Here is a 25,598-nt window from a genome sequence, read left to right as displayed (position 1 = left end):
ATTGCTGCTGATGTACTGATTAGAACATATTATCCCGATGTTGTCCTTAATGCTGTGCAAGCGATTACGTGGTCAGTTGTCAAAGAGTGCTTCTCCAACACCATTTGTCCTTGGGCATGACGACACATTCTTGTATTGTAATGTTTTATCTCACCTTTGGGTGTGGGGGCTTTCTGAGTATGCCAGGTAATGTGAATGCCTTTGTGCAAATATGGATCATCTAATTCATGTTGAACAGCCTAATAAAGTCTGTCATTCCATAATTTCTCCTCATCCTTTTCCCAAGTTTGAGGAATGTCTCAGGAATTCCATTTAAATCAAAGTAATTGGGATTGAGTATGTAATGAATGCAATTATCACAAAGCTCATTTAAAAAAAACAACTGTAGGCAGAGTAATGTTCTTTAACATGTCCTGTACATCATTAATTTATTTTGGGACCTAAGTACACCATTAATGCACCAGTGCTGGCAAAAAATCCTGTCTCAAAATTAACCATTCTCCTTCAAGCCAGTGGCAGGAATATCCAATATTCCCTGACCACAGCCACAAGAGATTGTTGTTTAAAAAAACCTCCATCTACTTTTCCTGTTTTTTTTCCTCCCCCCCACTCCCATGTGTTTTTTGGGAGCCGTGTATTGGCCAATTTCCTCATTTATAACTCCATTGAGTAACTTGAGGGATATTTCAGAGGACAGTTAAGAGTCAACCATATTCCTTTGAAAGTCGGACAACAGCCGGTCCACACTGGGTAAAGAAAGCAGCTTTCTAAAATGAGTCAGATAGGTTTTTACAACAGTAGAGTTTCACTGTTCCAGAATTAATTTGATACGTTCCACAACTTCAGAAGCAGATTTAGTTTCAGTGTTCGTGAGATGTTTTTCATCAGCAGTACATTGCAATACTTAATGGGGAAAAACGTTTAAATTACAATAAGTATATGTTTAAAAAATTAAAAGTTCAAAAAGGAGAAAAGTTAGTGAGGAAGTGTTAACAGATATTGTCGATTCAGAAATCTGATGGCAGAGGGGAAGAAGTTGTTCCTGGAATGTTCAGTGTGTGTCTTAAGGCTCCTGTACCACCACCTTAATGCTGGCAATGAGAAATGGGCATGTCCTGGTGATGGGGGTTCTTAATGTCAGATGCTGCCTTTTTGAGGCATTGCATTTTGACGGTGTTCTTGATACTGGGGAGGTTATTGTCCATGATGGAGCTGGCTGAGTTTCCACTTTCTACAGCATTTTCCAATCCCTTCCATACCAGATGCAACCAGTTAGAGTGCTCTCCATGGTACATCCATAGAAATGAATGTGTCATCGGTGACATACCAAGTCTTGTCAAACTCCTGATGAAAGATAGCCACTGCTGTGCCTTCTTTGTAATTGCATCAATATGTTAGGCCCAGGATAGATCTTCAGAGATGTTGACACATAGGAGCTTCTGTATACTTGTCACCAAATTATTAATCCTAATCAATATACTTCCATTTTAGTCAGTTCTACAACAATGTTATTTTACTCCTTGGATCATGACAGCTGATTTTGTGTTCACATTCATTTTGCTTGAAAGATTCAGTATGTTCTCACTCTAGGTCTAATTTGCATTCAAATTACAACAGGTCTTAATGTGAAAATTTGTAGTCACTTGTCTGATAGAATTCTAAATTTAATTTAGTTTTTTATGTATATAGGCGGTTACAGACTCCTAGACGTCCAGTCAAGAAACCATCAAATAACCGCCCCAAGGATCCAGTTGGCGTAAGTTCCAGGAAAACCTTTATTTCAAGATTTATTGATCTACTTACTATCAGAGAATATTTATGATTCTAGCTGCTGTGATTAAAGTTGTAACATCTTTCAATTCTGCATGTTTTTGTTCTAATGAATAAAGTTACCGCCAGCTGTTGTGTATATTGGTGTCCAAAGACATTTTGTTAGGACCACATTACAGTTGCAATTGGGGATACTGGGCATAATGATAAAAACTGAAATTTGAAAATGGTGAAGAAGATTGAATTGACAGAAGATAGGCTGATGGCTGGACAGACCTGAGGTAGATGAAATTGAAAGTGCTTTAAACTTTGGTAGGAAAAATGAGGTGATACCATAATGAATTGCAGACAACTAGTGCTTGCACTAATCTGAATATGGAAGAAAAAGTACATGGTGCAGTTAGGGCAAAAGGCCCCTGGGTTTTATAGGGTATAAATTCTAGAAGGACATGCTAATTTTAGATCAGCATATGTAGCATAGATATGCCAGATCAGCACAGTCTTGAATATTGTGTCCATTTCTGCTCTCTGCATTATATATGTATTGTGGCAAGTGTACAGAAGAAATCTTGGGTATTAGACAGATTTTAAAATCAAACAATTTGCATAAGTAATGAATAAAAGTTGTTCGCATGGCCAGTTGGCCAACTAGAAGTGAATGGCAAAAGGTGGCTAAATCTTGGAATTCCCTGCTTTGTAGAGTTGAGATTCAGTACCAGCCATCAGAAGCAAGTTGATAAATAGTTGAAGGAGAAAAAACTTTGCAGAAGAGGAATGAAGTGGGTTCAACTGGGTTGAACTTTGAAGAAGTGTAAAGCCTCTGGTCAGAACAGCCTCCTTCTGTACAATATGATTCTTTTTCAGGCCCACCAGCATGCAGTGAATAGCGGATATTTTATTTTCTAAACTTGTACCTGCATTTTGGAATGCTTATGTTGTACAGTTCACAATTCAGCCAATTGTTTCTCCTGGTCATCCTACTTGGTGCATCAGTTTCATAGTGTACTACATTAAATTAGAACTTTACCTTTAATGATATGTAATAACTCTTGGCACTCATGTTGGCTGACAGGTATATTGCCGTGTTCGACCACTGACTGCGAGTGACGATGCATGTTGTGTTGACGTCATCAGTAGTACGACAATCCAGCTTCATCCACCTGATGGGATTAGAGTCAACCGAAATGGGGAATTCAAAGAGGTAACTTGAGATCTAGAGCCATATGCTATCATCTCTTGTTTATGGCAATTTCAGCAATCTAAATTTGAATTCTCTGATTGCACTTTTAGATGCAGTATTGTTTTAAAGAAGTCTTTGGTGCCTTCACAACTCAGAAAGAACTATTCAATGTTGTTGCTCAGCCCCTAGTAGAAGATCTGATTCATGGCAAAAATGGTATGTCAGTTAGATGCTATAAAAATATGGTTTCAGTTCTAATTCCAGGAACAATACCATTATTTCCTTGATATAAGCAAATTTGCACAGTTTGTTTTCAAAAATATTTTAAAACTTATTCCAATATTAACATATCCACTTAAGTTCAAAAATGTATGAGGAATTTACCAGACGATCTAAAACTGGATATCGAAGGAAGATATGTTAATATTATCTGGGTTCAAACTGTTTATAATTTTGCTGTACTGCGACAATAATATCCAGAGTAGAAAGCTGTACCTTCTAATATGGTTGTGGGGTGGAGGGGGGGGGGGTCAGAACATAAGAATATTCCTGTAAATGAGCTATGTGTTGATTGCCCATCAGGTTTGCTGTTTACATATGGCGTTACTGGAAGTGGTAAAACACATACAATGACTGGATCTCCTGGAGATGGTGGTCTTCTGCCCAGGTGCTTGGACATGATTTTTTGTAGTATTGGGCCATTTCAAGCAAAGCGTTACGTAAGTATTATTGTTCAGCAATGTTGTTGTAGGCACAACATTGAAATGGGCCCTTCGGCCTGCCAAGTATTCATCATCATCATTATGTGTCGTGTTGTATGATAAGGGCAGCCATGGTCTTATCCTTGACCTTGATTGTTCTCGGCAATTTTTTTCTACAGAAGTGGTTTGCCGTTGCTTCCCTCTGGGCAGTGATTTTGCAAGTCTGATGACCCTAGCCATTATCAATACTCTTCAGAGATTGTCTGCCTGGCATTGGTGGTTGCATAACCAGGACTGGGGTGTGCACCAGCTGTTCATTAGACCATCCACCACCTGCTCATGGGATTGAGTGGTTGCTATACCCTGCCCAAGGGTGAACTGCAGGCTAGCAGAGGCATGGAGAGCTTTGTCTCCTTTGGTAGAGATGTATCTCCACCCCGCCAAGTGTTACACTGACTGTTAACTACTTCTAAACTAATACTTTGTTTTTATTCTCTCCACATTCTCATAATTTCTCCCTAGAACATACCGCTTACCTGCTCACTAGGGGCAATTTCTAGTAACCAATTATCCTAGAAACCAGCTAGTCCTTGAGGTATTGGAGGAAACCCATGTAGTTGAGAGGAGAAAGTACAGACTCCATACAGACAGATCCCTAGCTCAGGAATGAAAGCAACTCTCTGGCACTGTGAGCTACCAGTTCTGCTAACTGTGGCACTGCTTCCTTTTTGTATACTTAAAAAAACAACAGCATTAATATGATGGATACCTTTCCTTGGGATGGGAGGTGTGAAATGACTATACTTCGTTTAATTATCTGTTTTGCTTAATTTTCTTTTTGTTGTTTGTTGAATAGCTGCCTTTCCTGGTGTTGAAATATTGGTTGCTTGGTACAAGTGTCAATTCCGCTGTTCAGGAAGCCAGCACCCTGATGCAGCATTCTGTATCTACTGATTGATTCCTATTGGAATGCCTTAACCATAAACATGCATCTACCAATTGCCATTAGTTTAGGATATGATTTCCGCAAGCCATCTGGTAAATGTCACCTATACCCATTTGGATTTTAACAGATTGATGCAAATGAATTTTTACAAAAATAAAAGTGAATTAAAAACATGTTAGAATAAATTACTTTCCATGCTGAATTTCAAATGTAAATAATTTGAATCCATTATTGCAGTTAATAGACATTAGATGCTGAGAAAAGGAATGTGCCATGTAGAGCAGGTATATCAGATGAGATGTGGACTGAATGGCCTTGCACGTATACAAATTTAACATTTTATTAAGTTAATTCTTATCTTATGAAAAGGCTTTGTTTTAATTCACTGCTGTGAAGTTTCCTTTGTTTACAAAAATGCTTTGACCTGAGTGATAAATATTACAATGGTGTCATTAGATCATTTCTGTCTTTTGGTGGTTTTAAAATGCAAAAGAATGCATGGATTTCCCTCCCCCCACTGTGTCTCTATAGTTTTTCCCCCTGTAAATGATCTAACATTTTTGAGATTCGTTTTATGTTTTCTTCTGCCCTGAGCCGTATGTTGCAATATAATTGTGTCATAGACTGTCTGGTAGGGATACAATTTGTGGATTTAGAAGTGGACAGTGCTGTAGGATCTTTCTATTTACTTTATCTGGTTCCCTCGATTTTATATTTCAAACTGATTCTTGGTATTTATGCCAGAGGCAAGGAAAGATTTGGCTAAAATATGATGATCCTGACATCATTGTAATTGTCATTTGCATCCTTTCTCAGTGCCAATGCACCCTTTCTGTAAACTGATCAGAATTGTGTGCAGTTATACCTTTTGGTCTAACATTTGTTTTAACACAAGTCTAGCATGATCTCTGTAATCTCTTTCTATAGTACGTTGCACCGCTAAAGCAAAGAAGTTAGGATGTCATCTGAATAGTTATCTTCAGAAATCTGTGGTGCAGCTTTTGTTCTCTATCTGAATTGCTATCCTATCATTTATTGTGCATTGCCTTATTTAATCTTAATGTTTTACCTTGTATTTATCAGATTTGAATTCCAGATTGTATGCATCCTCAGTCTGTTGATAGATTCTACAGTCTACAAATTGTCTTACTTATTATCAGTATTGTCCTGCTTATTTTCATATTGTCAACCAGATGGGTGATCATCAGCAAACTTCTTTAATCATGGCCTCAGCATCTTGTGTGTAACATTATTGAGTACCATCAAAGGCAGGGGTCCTGGCTCTCAGGGTGCTGAGTAAGGAAACTTCTGGTTAAATCGTCTGCTATTCAATCTCACATTTAGTGATGAACAGCTGGTTGGGTGTTCATTCATGAACTATGATCTGTCCAAAAACTTTGACAATGTGTACAGATTTAACAAGCTGGGTTAACTTAATTTTGAATGATATGTCTATCTAATGTGTAGGTTTTCAAGCCGGATGATAAGAATGCAATGGAAGTGCAGAATGAAGTTGATGCTCTGTTGGAACGTCAGAAAAGAGATGCCCAGCCATCTGCAACTCCAAAGATATCCAGGTACTTGAAATCCATGCTTGAGTCTCTGCTTAACTCTTTTGGTGAGTAATGTCATGGAGAGTTACAGCATGGAAACAGGCTTATTGGTCCACAGAGTCTGATCGAACAATCAACCACTCATTTACATTAATCCTATATTAATCCCGTTCTTCCAACATTCTATTAATCCATTACCCGAACCCTCCCTCCACCCCCCTCCCCCTCCCGCCAGATGCTACCATTTTCCCACACTAGATGACAACTAACTTATTGGGATTTGGGAGGAAGTTGTAGAGGAAACTTACTTCCACTTCATATTTTCCTTTTAAATTACGGTAGGGAACAAAGGCGCATAATTTAATCTTTCTAGCATTGTAACAGCTTAAGCTGAATTCTTTCAAGTGCAGCTCATTGTATATTCTTTATTAATCTATGGTAATTTCTACCTTTGGACTGCTTACTTTGTTTCTTGCATTATTATAGCAAGTATTGATTTCTGTCTACTGAGTGCATTGGTCTTGGATGATACAAGGTTACTGTTATTAGACTCACCACCACTGCACTCGCTATCATGTAGACACCTTGCCAAAGAATCAGGTGGAAAATTAAAATAACGTCATCCCATTTGGATGATGTGGTTGTTTGGAAATATGGAAACTAAGTTTGAGAAAATCTAGAACACAAGGAATGGTGCTGAACTTCACATTTATAGCATATTGATTGAGATTTATTCATTATTGAAGTAATATTTAAATATTTGCATATTTGTTTAACTTTTTTATGTTGCCTTTAATCATTGTTGCACTAAATGTTATTTTTATTTCAACAGGCAGAGAATGGATCCTGAGTTTGCAGATATGATTACAGTGCCTGAACATTGCAAGGCTGAGGGAGTGGATGAGGACAGCGTGTATAGTGTGTTTGTTTCATATATTGAAATCTACAACAACTACCTTTATGATCTGTTGGAAGAAACACCACCAGACCCAATTAAACCAAAGTAGGTTTTGTTAATGCTTTTATTGTTATTACTTCTGACTGTCTGCATTTAGAAAATGTTTTTTTTGCCTGGTTAATAATGACAAGGATGTTTATAGAACCCAGCTGCTTCTCCAAAGAAATTAACTGTGCTTTTGGGAGCTAGGCACTACAGGGGTGGGCAACTGGTTTAGCATTTCTAGCTTATTAACTATGGCCTAATGTTAGATTTAGAAGTGCTACCAACAGGAATGAAGGATGATCTGGTTTCCCTGCATCGTGCAACTTTATATAGCAGACTTCAAAAAAGTGAGGGATGTTAATGTATCACAATACTGCAGAAATGTAAGTGTGAGATCATTTTAACCCAGAGCTGTTCTTGTCCATCTGCAGTAGCAACCTCTGCATTCTAGAATTGCACCTTTTATTTTGCCCAATCACATTGACTTGGCTAGAGCTGCAGATGATCTTTGTAGAGGATATAAATTTTAGTTTTTTCATTGTTGTCTCATTTGCTGTTCACATTACTTACAATTCAATTTCTAATTTCTTGTTAGTAATTTGTTGTTTTCTACTAATGATGTGCTTTTGGTTTGATAAAATGTGACTAGCACATTGGGTCTGTCCTTGAATAAAAAGAATTTCAGTAGGTATCGTATACATTTCTGTGACATTAAATGTCCCTATTGAAACCTGTTAAAGTAGTCTTTGTACGAGTGTGTGATTTTTTTTTATTGTCATTAGTAATAACTTATTATTTTCAGATTGATTCTTGAATTTAACTTACCAGTTGCCATTATGGAATTTGAAATTGTCTGCAGATTAATGTTCCAGGAACTTAAGAAATATATTATTATACCACTGCAAGTATGTTTTTAAAAAAATGTGGAAGTTAATGTTTTTCTGAATTCTTGCTGATTCTGCATCTTGAAATGTTATTACTTTAACAGTTAAACTTTATACTGGAAAAATATGTTTCTTGCCTTTCTTTTAATTGTTCTTGAAAAACAAATCCAACCTTTAACAATCCTTTAATCATATCATTTGCAAGTTTTTACCTTTTATAGATTGATCTTTAAATATCTTATTAATGTTTTGGAATTCTTTGTGGCTTAGTTAGGATTTGTTTGAAATCGGGGTGACTATAGAAGAAAATTCAACATTATAATTTTAAGAGCTTATTTAAATTGTGCTTCATGTACTATGTTTTGCTTGTGTTCAGTTTGATTTGTGAGCGACCTTTTTGAATATGTATCCTTTTTCTGTATTGTGTGTGCATGTGTCTTGATTGTCAGTGACATAATTCCCGTTTAGCTTTTTGGGCGTCATGCCTGATGCCAACCTTAAACATGTCCATTTAGTTGATCCAATGAAACCATTTGGTGAGATGCACAATGTTAAAATTTAATCCACCATGAAGGAGAAAAAAAAAGGAAAGTCACCTATGGTTTCTGCTCTTGGCGTCTTGTTCTCGGCTGCGGTGCTAATCACCTGTACTCCAGTGCAACACAAAGAAACTTGTATAATTTTTTTAAACTTTAGTCTGTGACTTTTCTATTTGAAACCTTTATGCCTAATGTTTAAGATTTGAAGAAATGAACCATTCCATTCCCTAATATTGTTCAGAGAGATTCTATTTCTTGGACTTCAGTTGTGAGTATTTATGACTTGCTTCTCCAGAATACCTTTGGAAGTGAATTATTTTCCACACCTTGTTTCTCATTGAAGTTGAAGAAGAGAGAATAGAGGTTATTTACATTATCCACTTAAATGCCAGGGGTAAGAGTGGTGGGGGAGTGGGAAGAAAGGCAGACTTGGCAATAATGGTCAATTTTCACAATGGCAGGGCCTGAAGTGCCAATGTAATGTTAGTGAAGGATTAAGTGCTAGCCAGGATAGTAGAAGAAAAAAAATAATTGTCTTTGGCTGAAGCTTTTAACTGAATAGTGTAAGTGAATAATTTATTTTCATAAAGTTGTTTATTATAGTATGCATATTTCAGAATACTCCAACTGAACTTAAAAACTGTTCAGTTTTTCTAAATGAAAATCATTTCTCAAAGCTTCCTCTTCCCAACATGCAGGTTTGAATTTTTAAAGGAAGGGAAATGAGCTAATTTCAGCATTTCATGTAGCCAAGTTTTCCCAATATAGAGCATATTCCACTTGTGCTGCTTTTAAAAGAAAACTTGCTACAAATTATAAGAGAATAAAGTATTGTGTGAAAATTCTGTGACAAAACACAATCTAACTTCTGCATGGTCGTAGATCAGTCAATACAACGCACGTTTACTTTTCCATACATCATCTGAAAGATGTATTGCATCAGACCTTTATAACTGTTGCCATATTTCTTTTTAAGGTGGATCAGTAATACCACTCCTGTGCGGACCGTTGAGTTCATGTACGTCTCTTTGATGTGCACACTCTGGATAATCTGTATAGTCATTGGGTAAAATTAGCTGGTTACTGGTTTGTGCTAGTTCATATTATTCCTTTGGCTAACAGTCCTTACTGACAATTTATCCCTAAGCTTTCTAGTTATTGTGACCAACAAAGGTCTCAAGCATGCAATAGAGGCTTTACTGCTTGCATTAGTGCTTAGGCTGTAGCACAAAACACAATGCTAGTATACAATTTCATGGCTGTTAGCTTGCTTTTGTTTGATGTCACGGTAGTAAACAATTAGTCTTGTCTTGTCTGTTTAAACTTCTGAGCATTCTCCCTTTCTGTTTGTGCATTATTTATGCTATAACAAAAATTTGTAAGAGCTTTGTGGTTATCCATTTGCTAAGTCATTGTGCCCTGAAAATATGTATCAGTTTCTATCAGCTAGTATTTCTGTAAGCTGTTGTAGTTGCTGTATAGGTGACTGAGAACCAACATTGCAGCATTTGTAGTCATACAGTCCCTTAGGCTTAATCATTCATCATGTCCAAATTTATTAGGCACCACTGACATCAGTTTACATGAGAGAAGTTGGATTTGTGATGTGCCTTTGTGGAGCATATTGTGGCAAAATGTGAGGTTATAAAATAAAATCAAAAGGCAGACCATAGCAAATGAATGATTTGATGTCTTGTGGATGAATTGCAAAAAGTTAGCATCTGAACTACTACCAGGTTGCATATTGGGCATTTATTGCAGAGGAATTAGTATTGCTAGACTTGTATAGGATGTTGATGAGGCCACTTCTGAAGTACTCTGCACAGTTTTGGTTTCTCCTTGAGAAAGGATGTGCAAGCCCAAAGAAGATTTGCTAGGTTTGACAATGTTGGTCTAAAACAAGCAGCTGTTTGTAGGTCTGTATTGTTTGCACTTCAGGATATTGAGGAGCGATCTTAAGGTTGTTAACATTCAATCATAATATCCTAAGGGGGTGTGACAGGATCAAGGTTTCCACCAGTGGGAGAGTCTGGAATGAAGGGACATAGTTGCAAGATAAAAGGAGTGATTGTTTGAAACTGAGGTGTGCATGAAATGCTTCTGGAGGGTAGTGAATCTACGGAATTCAATTGTAGAGCCTAGGTCATTAGAAATATTCAAAGGAGGTAGAGAACTGAGGACTGGGGAAATGGCACAGAGAAGTTGAGGCCTGTAACAGATCAGGCTTGATCAGATTACAGTGGCCTAGCCCTACTCCTGTTTCTATTTTCTTGTTTTTTCATAACCTGTAGTGGTTCAGATGATCTAGCATGAAGCGTAGGAACCTGTAAACCTGTAAAGTGGGAATACATAGCAATCAATTTGCACTCAGTACATCCCAACTTCAATCTGTGGTGTTGCATAATGTTTAATGAGCCCAGGACAAAGAAATACTTGAAGTTTATTATAGCTAATGTTTAGGGTTGGGCATTGTCATTTTCTAAAACTAGTATTCTGGTTTGTATCTTGAATTTCTCATTGTCTGATTTAGATTTGCAAGTGCATTTTAGAAATACTTGTATATTAGTCATCTACATTTTGTAAAAGTAGTTCCAAATTTTAATATGCTGAAAACAAAATGCTATAAATACTGACAATCTGAAATAATACACAATATTGGAAATGCTCTGCTTGTCAATCAGAAGGCCTTTCACAGTAATTAAATGCTGGCTAACATTTTCTTTCAATGTATTCAGGGTGAAAAGTAGTCTCCATCTGTAATGTAGTTTTAATTTTGTTGTCTTTTAAATTATCCTAACCTTGTAACACTGTTCTCCTTGCCAGCCAACTGCTGGCAAACAATCTCAGTTTAGTAAACTTAGTTGCTGGTTGGGAAAGGCTACCTTTACTTTGAAAATGGTGTTTAGATTAAATAGATTAAAGCTTCTCAGAGTTAGATAATTACTACAAATGGATCCAGTTGCGAAATGCTGCTTGATGTAACTCCTGGTCTTAATCTAGATCAGTGATACTGATTTAACGTGCAGAATTCTGCTATTTGCCTCAGGTATTCACAACCTAAAAGTTGTTATGGCAATGCCACTAAAGATATCAAAATCATTGCAGTTGTTGAAATTAAAGTGGATTTTTCTTAGTGCTGGTTTAGCTAGAAAATCTCAATATGTTATGGGACTGGAAGAAATACTTAACATTTTTTTAAATGGGTGTGATTTGGCAAATGTGATTTTGTATTTGGGTCCCCTTATTTGCATGGTGGTGATTGGGGAAAAGTACTGAATTTTAGCTTGTGTTTTTAACTGAAGTTTTGGACAGCATAGTCCCTTCATTGCTGCCCATATGCACATATCTACTCAGTTTGGATGTTTATAATTAATGTAAGAGACATTTGAATCTTTTAACTTTGACCAATGTGTTTATGGGATGAAGCTTTAAGATGTTCAACCATCAATATTCATTTACAGACCTCCACAATCTAAAAATCTTCGAGAGGATTCTAACCATAACATGTATGTGTCTGGTTGCACTGAAGTAGAAGTGAAATCAACAGAAGAAGCTTTTGAAGTCTTTTGGAAAGGTATGTAGTATTGGATTTGTAGACATTTTCTCTCCAAGGTTTGTTTTCCTTTCTCTACCTTTGATCACAACTAAAGTAAGGTGTCGGTTCATCCAAATTGATCCAATGCAAAGGTCTTTGATTTGTGGATAAGACAGTGTGGTACTTCAGCCTTTGCTTTATGTTTCAACTGCTTTTCAGAAACTTTTTAAGTTGCAGATGTAAAACTTTTAAAAATTAGGTATACTTTACCTTCAGAAATCCATTCAACTCAAGGTCCTCGCTATTGCCCATCACCTGGTAGCATTCACATCTACTGAGAAGTGGTAGATATGAGTTCAGTTATAACATTTAGGATTTGATAGGTACATGAATGGGAGAGTCTGTATTCTGGCTGCAGGCAGGTGGGACTAGGCAGGAATCCAGGTAGGCATGGATTAAGTATGTTTCTGTGCAGTAGTGCTCTATGATTCTACTGTTATGAAGTGCTTTAAAAAGGTTGGTCATGGCTAGAATTAGTTCCTGCCTGAGCAAGGACCTTGATCTGCTGCAGTTTGTCTGCTGCCACAATTGGTTTACAGCGGGCACAATCTATCTGACTCTCCACCCTGCCTTGAAGCTCCTGGACAACAGCAACAGCAGGCTGCTGTTTATTCATTACAACTCAATATTCAATGTCATCATCCCACCAGTAACAATCAAACTACAAAACCTGGCCCTCTGTACCTCCCTCTACAAATGGGAGGTTTTTGGGAGACCACAGTCAGTGTGGATTGGTAATAACATCTCCTCGCTGACAATCAGCACACACACACCTCAAGGGTGCATGCTTAGCCCACTGTTTTCTCTCTGCACTCCTGACTGTGTGGATAAATTCGCTGATAACACCACTGTTGTTGGCAGAATATCAGATGCATATGAGGAGGCATATTGGAGTAAGACTAGCTGGTTGAGTGGTGGTGCAACAATAAATTTGCACTCAAATGTAACCAAGAACTAGGGGTTGTGGACTTGAGGCTGGGGATGTCAGGAGAACATGCACCAGCCCTCATTGAGGGGCTGATGGTGGGAAGGGTGGGTAGCTTCAAATCCCTGCGTGTCAGTATCACAGAGAATCCATCCTGGGCCCGACATATTGATGCAATCATGAAAGCACACCAGTGGGTCTACTTCAGTTGGAGTTGGAGGAGACATGATTCTAGCAAGTTTCTGCAGCTGGACAACGGAAAACATTTTGACTGTTTGCATCACTGTCTGCTATGGAGGGTCCAATGCACAGGATCCCAGAAGGTTGTAGACTCAGCTAGCTCAATCATGGTTGCAACCCTCCCCACCGTCAAGGACAGCTTCAAAATGCAATGCCTGAAGAAGACACATCTATCACTAAGGGCCCTCACTACCTGGGACATGCCCCCTTCTCATTACTGACATCAGGGGCAACCTGAAGACACTCAACGTTTTGGGAACAATTTCTTTCCCTCTGCTATCAAATTTTGAATGGTTCATGAACACTACCTTGCTATTCCTCTTTTGCACTATCTTTTTATTGTAATTTGTAATTTTTTTGTCTTGCACTCCTCCGCTGCCCCAAAACAAATTTCACAAATATGTCAGTGATGATAAACCTGATTCTGTCTTCTGTTCACTGGAATGTCTGAAAGAGAAAGCAGGGATGTTGCTGTAGGCAGGTTTCCTTGTTGTATAGAACTGCAGCACTCCTTTGTTTCTTCCCATATCTTGTATGAATTTTGTGTGCATCCATTACAGCAACTTGACGGGTGTAACATGAGACTTACACCACCTATCTACCTTTTATTTCTGTTTTTTACAGGCCAGAAGAAACGACGTATTGCTAACACAACATTAAATCGAGAATCGAGCCGTTCACACAGTGTTTTTATTATCAAGTTAGCACAGGCTCCCTTGGATGCTGATGGGGACAATGTCCTTCAGGTATATTGTGCCATTAAAGATATTTTAATTGCCAGTTAAGTCATTGAATGTGAGTAACTACTGCTACTACGTCAACTCAGGCCTAGGGGGCCGGCGTCGGGCACGATGACGGACTCTCCACTTCTCCCTCTCCCTCATCAGTGTGTTCAGTTCATCTACATTAGCTGCGCCGCTGTCTTCTAGGAGCGTGTTGACCATAGTCTTGGGAGGGCGCCCAGGGTTCATCCTCCCATGCTTGGGTAATGTGAGTAAGGTATTACGTAGAACATAACTTTGTATATTATCATTGTTGGTAATATTTTGTTCAACCTTGAGTATATAATCAAGAAAGAATGTCACTTGACCACATCTGAACCGTTACTTTCCCCACTTTGGTTTCAGGTTTGTCATTTCTTTGGCCGTGAACGCTGCCTTTAGTTTCCTCCTTCCTTCCTTTGCCCACACTTGGAAAGTAGGTGTTGGTATGGCTATTGTGCAGCAATCACTTCAGTAGTACTTTAGTGCTGCCTTTCGGATAGGTGTCTCAAGTTATAGCCATTTGGGTGATAGAGATTTGCTCTTAAGGAATTTGCAGATCACTATTCCAAAAATCATATCTGGAATTCTATTTGCTCCAACAGAATTTATGTGGGGATAAAATTAAGTATAAATGCAAAGGAAACAACTTTGGTGTACTTTTAGTTTGTCAACTTACAAGATTGAAGTTTCTATAACTAATTCTTGCTAGGTCTATTTTTAAGTTTCTAATCTGAGATTTAAACCAAAGCTATTGAGGACATGGTGGATGCGTAGTCTGGAAATCGTCTATGATCCTAGAGAATAGTGGAGTCTTGATTGTCTAAATCACCATCTATTCCTATGTCTCTAATTATCTCAACTAGTTTGAGGATAGGTTTATATTATCCAAGCTCCAAGATGATTTAGTCACTCAGGTATTCATTTTATCTTAGGCAAAGGATCAGACAACTGTAAGCCAGCTGTCCCTGGTGGACTTGGCAGGAAGTGAGAGAACTACAAGGACAAAAGCTGAAGGCAGCAGGTTGCGAGAGGCAGGTAAGGTTGAATGCACAAACCAGAATTACTCGCTGTTGGAGTAAATCTCTGATTCCTTTTTCTAATTCTCTTTGCGGTGTGTTAGTAGTTGGAATTTGTCTAGTGCAAAGAATTGACAATTCCAGAGAATGCAAGTTAAGAAATACTTCGAACTGTCTTTAAAAGCTGCTTATCCAAATGTCCCTGCTGTTAGCACAAGTGTTTGTGCAATGACAGGGTAGAAAATCAAAAGCTGTACGGACTACATTCTTTTAGGAAAATGGTAGAGGCCACAACAGCACTTTCTTGCTTGATATATGGAAAGCTTCAAGCTACAAAGTTCCTGTTCAAAGCTATGGTCCACCTCTTCAGCATTACTTCGTATTTAACCTAATTGAAATGAAATGTGGGTTCAATTTTGTTTCTCTTTTGATGCAACCCCAAGTTGTATATAGGTTTATGTGGAAATACACTTCCAAGTAGAATTTTTGTCATGAGCAATAATTGTGATTCTTTCGTTTTAAAGTTTAAAATTTGGGTTGTTTTACTATTTAAGGCTGTCCGACTGTGAAACTAGTCTTTTTTTTCCACTTGTGTATGTTAATGTTACATTTCTTTCCCTCAGCTGAACATGGGTCCATATTGACCCACTGTGTATGTAATATTTTGACAAGCAATTGCATCTAGTTGAATAGTTCTTGTGCAGGTGCAACACATTCCATAGTCGATATTTCTACCTCAGCTACTTTAATTCAAAATTCCATTGTGCTGACAAACTCAGTATTAAGCTCATGATAATGTTGTTTATCTTGCACATTCTTGTTGAACTATTAAGGTTTTTACCAGAGTATGATGATTATAAAGTTGTTCATAGTGACTAACATAAATGCAATTTATCAGACTTTAAATAATTTTCAATTCCTCCTCGCAGGTAATATTAATCAGTCACTGATGACTCTAAGAACTTGTATTGAAGTGCTGAGAGAAAACCAAATGTATGGAACAAATAAGGTAAGGAGAATCAGAATCAATATCATTGGCATCTGTTGTGGATTTTGTTCTTTATGGCAGCAGTTCATTGCAATGCATAATAAAATTATAATTTGAATGTATATTAAAAAAAACAAAATTGTTGTTCGTCCAGCGGCGTCGTCGATGAAGACCTTGACACCATTAGTCACTTTGAGACTGGAATGCGATGTGTCCGAAGGTGACTGGTCAGGCCAATTCGGGCACGGAATGTCCTGGCACATGTTGGGCAGACATGTAGGCACTGCGATTGTTGCGCTGGTGGCTCTGGACATGCGCAGCTCGTGCTTATGTTGTGCTTCAGCAATGCGCCTTGCTCCTTAAGCTTGACAGCCCTTGTGGATAAGGCCATGCCAGGTAGGGTGGTTTTGTGCCAGCGTTTCCCAAGTGGTCGTGTCTATGTCAAGCGACTTCAGGGAGGCCGTTAGTGTGTCTTTGTAACGTTTCTTCTGCCCTCCATACGAGCGTCTTCTAGCATAGAGTTCCCCAAAAAGGAGCTGCTTGGGTATGCGCTCGTCCGGCATGACCTGCCCACTGGGTCTTTGCTTTCATCAGCAGTGTGTGGATTGATGGTAGACTTGCTCTAGAGAGAACTTAAGTGCCTGGTACTTCGTCTTGCCATCTGGTGCCTAATATTCTGCGAAGACAAGTCATGTGGAAATGGTTGAGCTGTCTTGCATGCCTTCGATACACAGTCCACATTTCACAGGCATACAGGAGGGTAGTGAGTACCACAACTCTGTAGACCTCCAGTTTTTTTGCTGGACTGATTCCTCAATGTTCCCATACAGTGGAGCGCAGTCTACCGAAAGCAGAACTTGCCTTTGCTATTCTGCGGTTAACTTCTGTATCAATAGTCACTGCTTGGGAGAGAGTGCTGCCAGGATAAGTAAACTGGTCAACTGCCTGTAGTTCCTGTCCTTTGATTATGATTTTCAGTTCTGTGTACGGTGCATGGGGGGCAGGCTGGTGCATGACTTCGGTCTTTTTGATGTTGATGGTGAGTCCAAAGTTGTCACAAGCCATGGAGAATTTGTACATATTGACTTGCATCTCTGGCACTGAACCAGCATACAGGGCACAGTCACCAGCAAAGAGGAAGTCTCTCAGAACAGTCTCCTTCACTTTGGTAATAGCTTGAAGTCTCAGGTTGAAGAGCTTCCCATCCACTCTGTACTTGAGGCTGATTCCAGCATCACTGTCCTGGAAGGCATCATTCAGCGTGGCAATAAACGTCATGCTGAACAGTGTGGGTGTGAGCACACAGACCTGTTTGACACCATTGGTGACTGGGAACGCCTCAGAGGATTCTCTGCCATCCAGCACTCTGGCCATCATGCCATCATGGAACTGGCGTACCAGCTGAATGAATCTAGCGGGGCAGCTGAACTTTGACATGATTCTCCACAGGCCTTGTCGGCAGTCAGTGTCAAAGGCTTTTGTGAGGTCAACAAAAGTTGTGTAGAGTTCGCGATTCTGCTCCTGACACTTCTCCTGAAGTTGGCGCACGGCAAAAATCATGTCGATAGTCCCACGAGCTTTGCAAAAGCCACACTGTGACTCTGGCAGCAGGCCCGGCTCCAGATGAGTGACCAAACGATTTAGCAGGACTCTTGCAAGGGTTTTTCCTGCAATGGAGAGCAGTGAGGTTCCTCGGTGATTGTTGCATACTTGTCGATTTCCCTTCCTCTTGTAGAGGTGTACAATGGATGCATCTTTAAGTCCCTGAGGAATGGATCCTTGCTTCCAAAAAGACTGGAACAACTTGGTGGGCTTCTCTATAAGTACAGGACCACCGGCTTTGTAGATCTCTGCAGGTATGGCGTCTGCCCCTGGGGCTTTGCCACTGGATAGCTGGCTGACAGCTTTCGGCTACTACCGGTGCGTCATCCACGGCGCTGTTGATGTCGACCTGGGGAATCCTGTCTGTCGCCTTATCGTTAATAGATGACCGTTGGCTGAGGATGGCTTCAAAGTATTCAGCCCATCTCTGCAGGATCTGAACCTTCTCTATAATGAGAGTTGTACCATCTGTACTCAGGCGGGGGGAACTCCCAAGAGACTGAGGTTCATAGAGAGTGTTGAGGGCTTCATAGAATCATTTCAAGTCGTTTCTGTCAGCGTATTCCTGTATTTCATCTGCCTTGGTGCTCAGCCAGGCATCTTGCATTTTACGCAGTTTATTCGGGACTGTCCTGTGAGCACTGGTAATGGCGTTTTTCTTGGCAGCTGATGATGGGTCGTTCTGATGGGCACGATGAAGGCAGTGCTTTTCAACAAGTAGACCCTGTATCTCCTCATCATTCCCATCGAACAGTCATGCTGCTTGTGGGTAGAGAGCCCTAGCATCTTCAGTGCAGATGAATGGACAGCATCCCTGAAGCAATCCCAGTTGTCCACAGCGCTGCCTGCAAGGTGTAGGTCAGCAAGCTTGGTTTCTAAATCTTCAGCCAGTGCTGAAACAATGCTGGAGTTCTTCAGCCTGGCCACATTGATTCTTTTCATATCCTTGCTTCCTTGTGGTCGCCTCTTGGGTCTGATGCGGAGATTCATTTTGGAGACAATGAGCCTGTGATCTGCCCAGCAGTCAGCACCACACATGGCCTTGGTCACTCTGACATCCTACCTGTCTTTTCTCCTGACAATGACATAGTGGATAAGATGTCAATGCTTAGAGCAGGGGTGCATCCAGGAGGTCTTGTTACGGGTAGGCAGGCAGAAGGTTGTGTTGTTGATGAGGAGGTTGTGTGCTGCACAGGTCTTCAGTAAGAGTAGGCCGTTACTGTTACACTTGCCCACTCTGACTCCCAACAACTCCCTGCCAGGCTGCAGGGTCACACCCTACTTTTGCACTGTTGCCGAGCAAGATCAGCTTGTCGGTGCTGCTCGCTGCTGATAGTAGGGCATCTAGTTCTTTATAGAACCTGTCTTTCATCACGTCCAGGTTGGTCATTGTGGGGGCATAGGCGCTGATCAGAATGGCTTGACTTCTGTTCTGTAGCGGAAGCTGTAGTGTCATGAGCCGGTCGTTCACACCCTTGGGGAGACTAGCAAGTTTCCGAACAAGGTGACTCCTGACGGCGAATCCAACTCCAGCATCACGACGCTCATCGCTGCCGCGACCGCTCCAGAAAAAAGTGTATCCGCCTCCTGTTTCAGTCAGCTGACCTACATTGGCAAGATGAGTCTCACTCAGGGCTGCTATGTCAATGTTGTATCTTGCAAGCTGTCTGGCAACTAAGGCTGTTCTTCTCTCTGGTCTGTTTGCTGTAGGGTTGTCCAATAGTGTGCGCACCTTCCAAGTGCCAATGGTGCATGGTGTCACTTTGCGTTTTGTTGTGTTTGTTCGAATGCCAAGTTAGGATCCCTGCCAGCCACGGTAAACTGGCCAAGGTGTAATGAAGCAGGCAATGTTTAGGGCACCTTTTCTAGCCCCTTCTTCATGCTACGGAGGTGAGCAGTGCATTCCTAAAGAGGGCTGCTCAGTCGCCCAGGTAGACGCCGAGATTCATTGCTGCTTCGATCAGTGATAAACGACCATTAGACCTGAGCAGCCTGTGTGCAGGTCCGTGACTACAGCTCCCAGTGTATCCACACCTGCTGCTTCGTCGCTCACCTATCACCACAGAGCTTCAAAGGTTGAGGGTGGTGATGATGACGATGGTGTCGAGACTAGCACTTGATTGGCTCTTCGTAGCTGTTTGCATGCGACAGTGGCCACACCCCGGGCAACAACTTCGACAAGCCGGCTAAACCAGGTGAGGGTAGCCGATGGGTTTTAAACCCTCGGTGAGATAGGGAGTGTCTATCCCAGCATGTGAAGACAGACTCCGGCGGATTGAGAGGACGAGGCCAATGGAAGGTCCAACAGTCAAGAAGGCAGTCTCTGCAAGCGTCGTGGAACGTGTAGAGCATGACAAGATACAGAAGACATCCTGGTCATCCACTGCGCCTAGTCCCATCTCCAGCCACCTCGACTCTCGTCTTGCCACTGGATCGAGATGGGAATTGGGAAGAGAGTGAGGCTGACGCTGCACAACTCTTCCTCACTTAAATCCAAATCAAGTGCTAGTCTCAACACCATCATCATCTCCATAAAACTAAGTAGTGTAAAAAGAGCAAAAGAAAAGGAAAGAATAATGGTGTACATGAGTTCATTGTCCATTCAGGAATCTGATGGCAAAGGGGAAGAAGCTGTCCCTGAAATATTGAGTGTGTCTTTTCACGCTCTTGAAATACGTCTATAGCAATAAGAAGAGGGCCTGTCCAGGGTGTTGTGGGTCCTTAATGACAGATGCCACCTTTTCATTTATTTTGAGGCACCACCTTTTGAAGATGCCCTTGCAAAAAAAATGCAAATGCCTCAAAGTGGCATCCATCATTAAGTAACTGTTTAGACTTTGACTATTTAAACAAGAATGTACAAATTAGAGCAGTTTAGTGGCTGTAGCAAAAAAAAAATCAAGCTAAATCTGAACAAGGATCTTTGAACTGAAATGTTAACTCTGCTGTTCTGACAGAGGTGGCTTGACCTGCTGAGTATTTCCAGATTTTTGTTTTTCTTTTTTAGTACTGCAACATATTTAGGGTGTCTTGAGATGAGCAAGAAAGAGTACTTTATGTTTAGGATTTTGCATAAATTGAATAGAAAGTATGATGTAAAACTAATGATTTTTTAAAAAAAAAAGAACATTGTGTTTTGATCGTCTGCTTTGGCTTTTCCATAGATGGTTCCATACAGAGATTCAAAGCTGACTCATCTCTTCAAAAACTATTTTGATGGTGAGGGTAAAGTTCGGATGATCGTGTGTGTCAATCCCAAAGCAGATGATTACGAGGAAACACTGGTAAGTGTTGTCCTGAGGCTAGATGTAACATTGGAACTATATTCTGGTTCTTTATGGGGAGAAGACAGGAGAATGGGATCGAGAGAGATTATAAAATAGCCACGATAGAATGGTGGAGCAGACTTGATGGGCCAAATAGTCTAATTCTGCTCCTGTGTCTTATGGTTTTTAGTCTTGCTTAGCTTTGTTATTTAACACGTTGATGAATGTCTGAGGCATTTATTTTGAACTTTGACAAAAAGGTTATTAGTTATTTAGTATTTTATGCTACTATGTCTGGTAAATGGAAATCTTGATAACATTTTAAGTTCACACTGAATGTCGTAATTCAAACTATTTTGTATGCAGTTGGTCATGCGGTTTGCTGAAATGACTCAAGAAGTAGAAGTAGCCAGACCTGTCGATAAACCTATCTGCGGCCTTACTCCCGGACGCAGATACAGAAATCAGGCTTTCAAAGAAGAATTGACAAGAAAATTAGAACTGCGAGGAGGCCCCATTGACGGAGGTACTGTGAAAGGTTCAAAGGTTCAATTTAATGTCAGAGAAATGTATACAATATGCATCCTGAAATGCTTTTTCTTCGCAAATATCCATGAAAACGGAGAAGCGCCCCAAAGAATGAACGACAGTTAAATGTGAGAACCCCAAAGTCCCACCCCCGCGCGTAAGCAGCAGCAACAATCCCCCCTGCCCCCCACCGGCAAAAAAAAGCAAACATTGCACTCAAGCGTGAGCAAAACAATAGCAAAGACGCAGACTTGCGGTTACCCCAAAGACTTAGCATTTCATCCGGCATTCGATATATCACAGGTTCTCTCTCCCTAATGAGGGAGAGGAAGGTGTCTCCATTTTCTCAGTGAGCAGGGGGACATAATAAACAACTCTGGTTTACGATGTTAAAAGTCTGTTACATCACTTTTTTGGAGCTCTGTGCCTGAAGATCACAGAGATCTTGGGTCTTCGGGCACATAGCAGTGGATTTCCCAACTTCCCCTGACAACGCAAAGGTCTCCTGCCGTGACACCGACCCTCGATCCGCCCGTCTCCAGAGCCCCAAGATCTTAGGCTTCCAAATACAAGCTGGACTCTCAGGCTGAACCCTTGGCGTGCCGAACAATGGCCAGCCGTGAAACCCCAAGAATGGGTCCCATTCGTGCAGAGAACCAAAGTCAGTGTGTAACTCCAGGTCAGGGTCTTCAAATGAACCCTGAAAAGGAAAAATAAAGATATTAAAGATGAAAACAGAGCTGTTTCCGAAGATACAAGCACAGGAGTCGCCGTTTAGTGCCATCTTACTTCGCCTCCATCTCCAAGTGAAGAAAATAATTGTTGATTGTATAGTCTATATTTGTTTTTTTTTCAACAAAGCACTCAAACATTTTCAAACTGGTACAAATCAAATTTGCTATTTTATTTTGGAAAAGTGGGAGCATCACTGACCTCTATTTAAAATGGAGAACATCTTTGAAATGAGTTCTCTGTTGTACGCGCATGGATTTTTCATTACATTCGACTGTTTCTGGTTAACTTTCTACAGACTGTTGCTAATGGGAACATCACATCTCCATGCAAATCCCATTCAATTTATCATGCACACATATGTAATGGTTTGGATAACAATTGATGTTAGTCTGATACTTTGTTAGATTTTGCGGATCGTTGTCGTGAATCAATAAATAATTGATGTGCTTCTGAGATGAGTGGAGTATTTGGGCTTATTTAACTTATTTCTGTGCTTTAGACTTGTGTATAAATGCAGACCAATAGCCCCGATAGTTTGTAAAAGCGTCTTGATTCAGCTGACTTTCTGGTCAGTGGCAACACCGTGCCCCCCACCCCCCCACACACATTTTGTTGAAGGAGTACTTAGTGCAAGTAAGGCCTTTGAATATTGAGGACTAGTCCATGAATGAAGTGGAATGTTTAAATTTGTGTGTGTCTTTTTTAAAAAAAAAATATCCTGATAGTTTCAACCCTGTCTCAGTATTGAATGTTTTTCAGATGATTTTATTAGTGATTCACAGGCCATCCCCAAGCTAAGATCCATTCAACTTGTGAGCATCCCAACATAAAAATTAGCTTAGATAATAATCCAAGATTCTGATGTATATGCATACTGTATGTTTATTCTTATGAGATGGAAAACTAGTTTGCCTATTATTCTTTATTATCAGTCTTATTGTTTTAATACCATTCATTACAATACTGTGCAGATATTGTTGCCATATAGAATGATATTGGTCTTTTTAAACCTGTAGACAAAACCACTTTCTACATTCCTGACTTGACAAGTGCCTATTGTTTATTGCATCTCAATGATACCCATCTGTTTTATTTTTAGAGTACTGCTAAGTTTTTATGTCCTTTTGCAATTGCTAAAACACTCCAGTGATTTTAAAAACAAAAATGTTTACAATTTTTTTCACTGAAAGCTCTTCCTGCCTCTTTTTTTTTAACAGACCCCAACTTTACAGAAGATTTTCTACTAAGTTTTCCACCATTGCCTTCAGTTGAGTTAATGGATGCCAATGATGAACATACATTACCGCGACTTATAGAATGTTTAGAGCAACGCCAAAGAGCACGTCAATTGGCGATTGAGGAGGTGAAGAAACTCGGTATGTAATGGAAGGTGAAAGAATTTGAACCCTTTTGCTTGCTCTGTCATTCAATAAGATTGTTATTTAACCTTCCACTGTTGTACCTTTCCTCCATTTGCTCCTTTCTCCATTCCCACCCCCCCATATGCCTAGATTCCCTTAACATCCAAACATCTAATGATGTTTGCATTAAATATACTGAGTCTTGAGTGGAAACTGTTTAAGATTTTTTGTTCTTTAGATGGAGAGCAGCGCTCAACCCTTTAACAATGCAGCCCATGCAGGGGAATCAACCTCCCTGCAGTTATCCTGGCAGTACTTCAGCTCCATGTTCTCCAGTGCTGGGATCAGTGCCCTGTGAATTTCTCCTATATAATCTATGAACCACAAATTAAAAACTCTGATCTTATTTATACTTTACCAGCATTTTACAGTATTGTTGACATGCAAATTGGCAAAGTGTCAAATAAATCTTTGCATGTGAGCATTGAGGTGGCTGGATTTTGTTTGAATGTTGCCTGTGAGATCTATTAACAGCAGGTCATGGTTAAAAGACCATTGGAAAGAACTGGGCTATTGAGGTTAATATAGGGGAAAAGCTCTTTTTAAGGCTTCCCTGTTAGAGCCTGGAGAAGGATCGATCTTCATGTGCAAGAAGACAAATTTGTTGACCCAAGACCTCCTTTGGGTTCACGAACTCCATTTGATTTGGTCTGGTGGGAATGCAACTTTTGTTCCCTGCTTGGGTCTTCAACTAATATAGGTCTCATTGATATCAAAAATACTTGTATTTATTTTAATTTCCTCGTCATCCTCATTTGATCAAACAGCATTACTAAGATTGGGAGCTGGTTGGAAGACTGTATCAAAGGACTTGAGCATCAGCAGCATAAAATGGAGTACATGTTCATTTCTGGTCACCTCATTATAGGAAGGATGAGGAAATTTCAGAGAGGACGCAGAGGAAATTTACCAGGATGCCGCCTCTAGATTGGAGAACATGTCCTATGAGGATAGAAGTGCTTCTCTCCTTGGTGAGGAGGATGATAGATGATTTGATAGAGGTGTACAATTTGATGAGAAGCATAGATCAAGTGGATAGCCAGAGACGTTCACAGGGTGGGAAATGGCTAATATACATGGGTAAACTTTAAGGTGTTTGGAGAAAAGTATAGGGGAGATGTCAGGGGCCTTTTTTTTAAAAAAAAAAACAACAACAAAAAAGGCTGATACATTAGGGAGATTTAAGAGACTCTTAAATATGCACTTGGATAAAGAAAAATGGGGGGGGGAGGCTATGTCAGAGGGAAAGGTTAGATTAATGATCGGAGTATGTTAAAGGATTGGCACAAAATTGAGCTGAAGGGCCTGTACTTTGAAGTACCGTTCTATGTACAATCTTGAGCAATGATATTTGAGGAGCAATAATAGTAAAATGTGTAGCTTCAGAAAGTGCATCTTTCTATGTCCTTCCTATCCTCCATTGCTCTTGTGTATTGGACTCTGATATAGCTTCTCATAAAGGCATAACATTTTGTGTGTTTTTTTTGTTGATCAGCAAACACTATCAGAGGAATGCTTCAAAACTGGGACAGCAATTTCTCTGCAATGGAAAACTGTGTACAAGGTCAGCAAGAAAAGCTGCTGGAAAAAGATCGGATTATAACTGGCCACAAATCGGAGACTGAGCGGTTAGAGAAGAAAATCAAAACTTTGGAATATAAGGTAATTCTGTGTTTCAAGTATTATTAAATACTGCATGCACAAGAGACTATGGCATTTAATTATTAAGAGATGCTGGAATATGATGCAATACAGAAGATGCTAGAGGAACTCAGCAGGTCAGGCAGAATCTGGGGTGGCGGGGGGGGCGCGGTAACTGGGCTGTCGATGTTTTGGGTTGAGACCCTCCATCTAGACTAAGATCTGGACAGGGTCCAGGTGAAGGATTTCAACCCAAACATTGGTTGTCCGTTTTCCTTCGAAAATGCTGCATGTCTTGTTGAGTTGTCTTTTGTGTTATTAAATACTGTCTTGAATTTTTTTTTGGGAAACGAATTAAAAA

General features: G+C 40.0%; 1 protein-coding gene across 2 annotated transcripts in view; it reads left to right on the top strand.

Annotated features, from left to right (window-relative positions):
• The window catches only part of kif23 (kinesin family member 23), a 42,992-nt gene that overhangs the window by 7,763 nt on the left and 9,631 nt on the right, over window positions 1-25,598 (top strand). For both annotated transcript variants that reach the window (XM_072278025.1, XM_072278024.1), the window contains exons 2-15: window positions 1,690-1,756; window positions 2,843-2,971; window positions 3,061-3,166; window positions 3,533-3,669; window positions 6,065-6,174; window positions 6,983-7,153; window positions 11,978-12,090; window positions 13,901-14,022; window positions 14,973-15,075; window positions 15,986-16,065; window positions 20,811-20,930; window positions 21,279-21,438; window positions 23,393-23,551; window positions 25,092-25,258. In XM_072278025.1, coding sequence (XP_072134126.1) covers window positions 1,690-1,756; window positions 2,843-2,971; window positions 3,061-3,166; window positions 3,533-3,669; window positions 6,065-6,174; window positions 6,983-7,153; window positions 11,978-12,090; window positions 13,901-14,022; window positions 14,973-15,075; window positions 15,986-16,065; window positions 20,811-20,930; window positions 21,279-21,438; window positions 23,393-23,551; window positions 25,092-25,258 — 1,744 coding nt within the window. The remainder of the gene's footprint in view (window positions 1-1,689; window positions 1,757-2,842; window positions 2,972-3,060; window positions 3,167-3,532; window positions 3,670-6,064; window positions 6,175-6,982; window positions 7,154-11,977; window positions 12,091-13,900; window positions 14,023-14,972; window positions 15,076-15,985; window positions 16,066-20,810; window positions 20,931-21,278; window positions 21,439-23,392; window positions 23,552-25,091; window positions 25,259-25,598) is intronic.

The sequence above is a fragment of the Mobula birostris genome, chromosome 14 (genome assembly GCF_030028105.1).
Source record: "Mobula birostris isolate sMobBir1 chromosome 14, sMobBir1.hap1, whole genome shotgun sequence".
Taxonomy (NCBI): Eukaryota; Metazoa; Chordata; class Chondrichthyes; order Myliobatiformes; family Myliobatidae; genus Mobula; species Mobula birostris.
The sequence above is the reverse complement of the archived record's forward strand: the minus strand, read 5'-3'. Positions and strand labels throughout refer to the sequence as shown.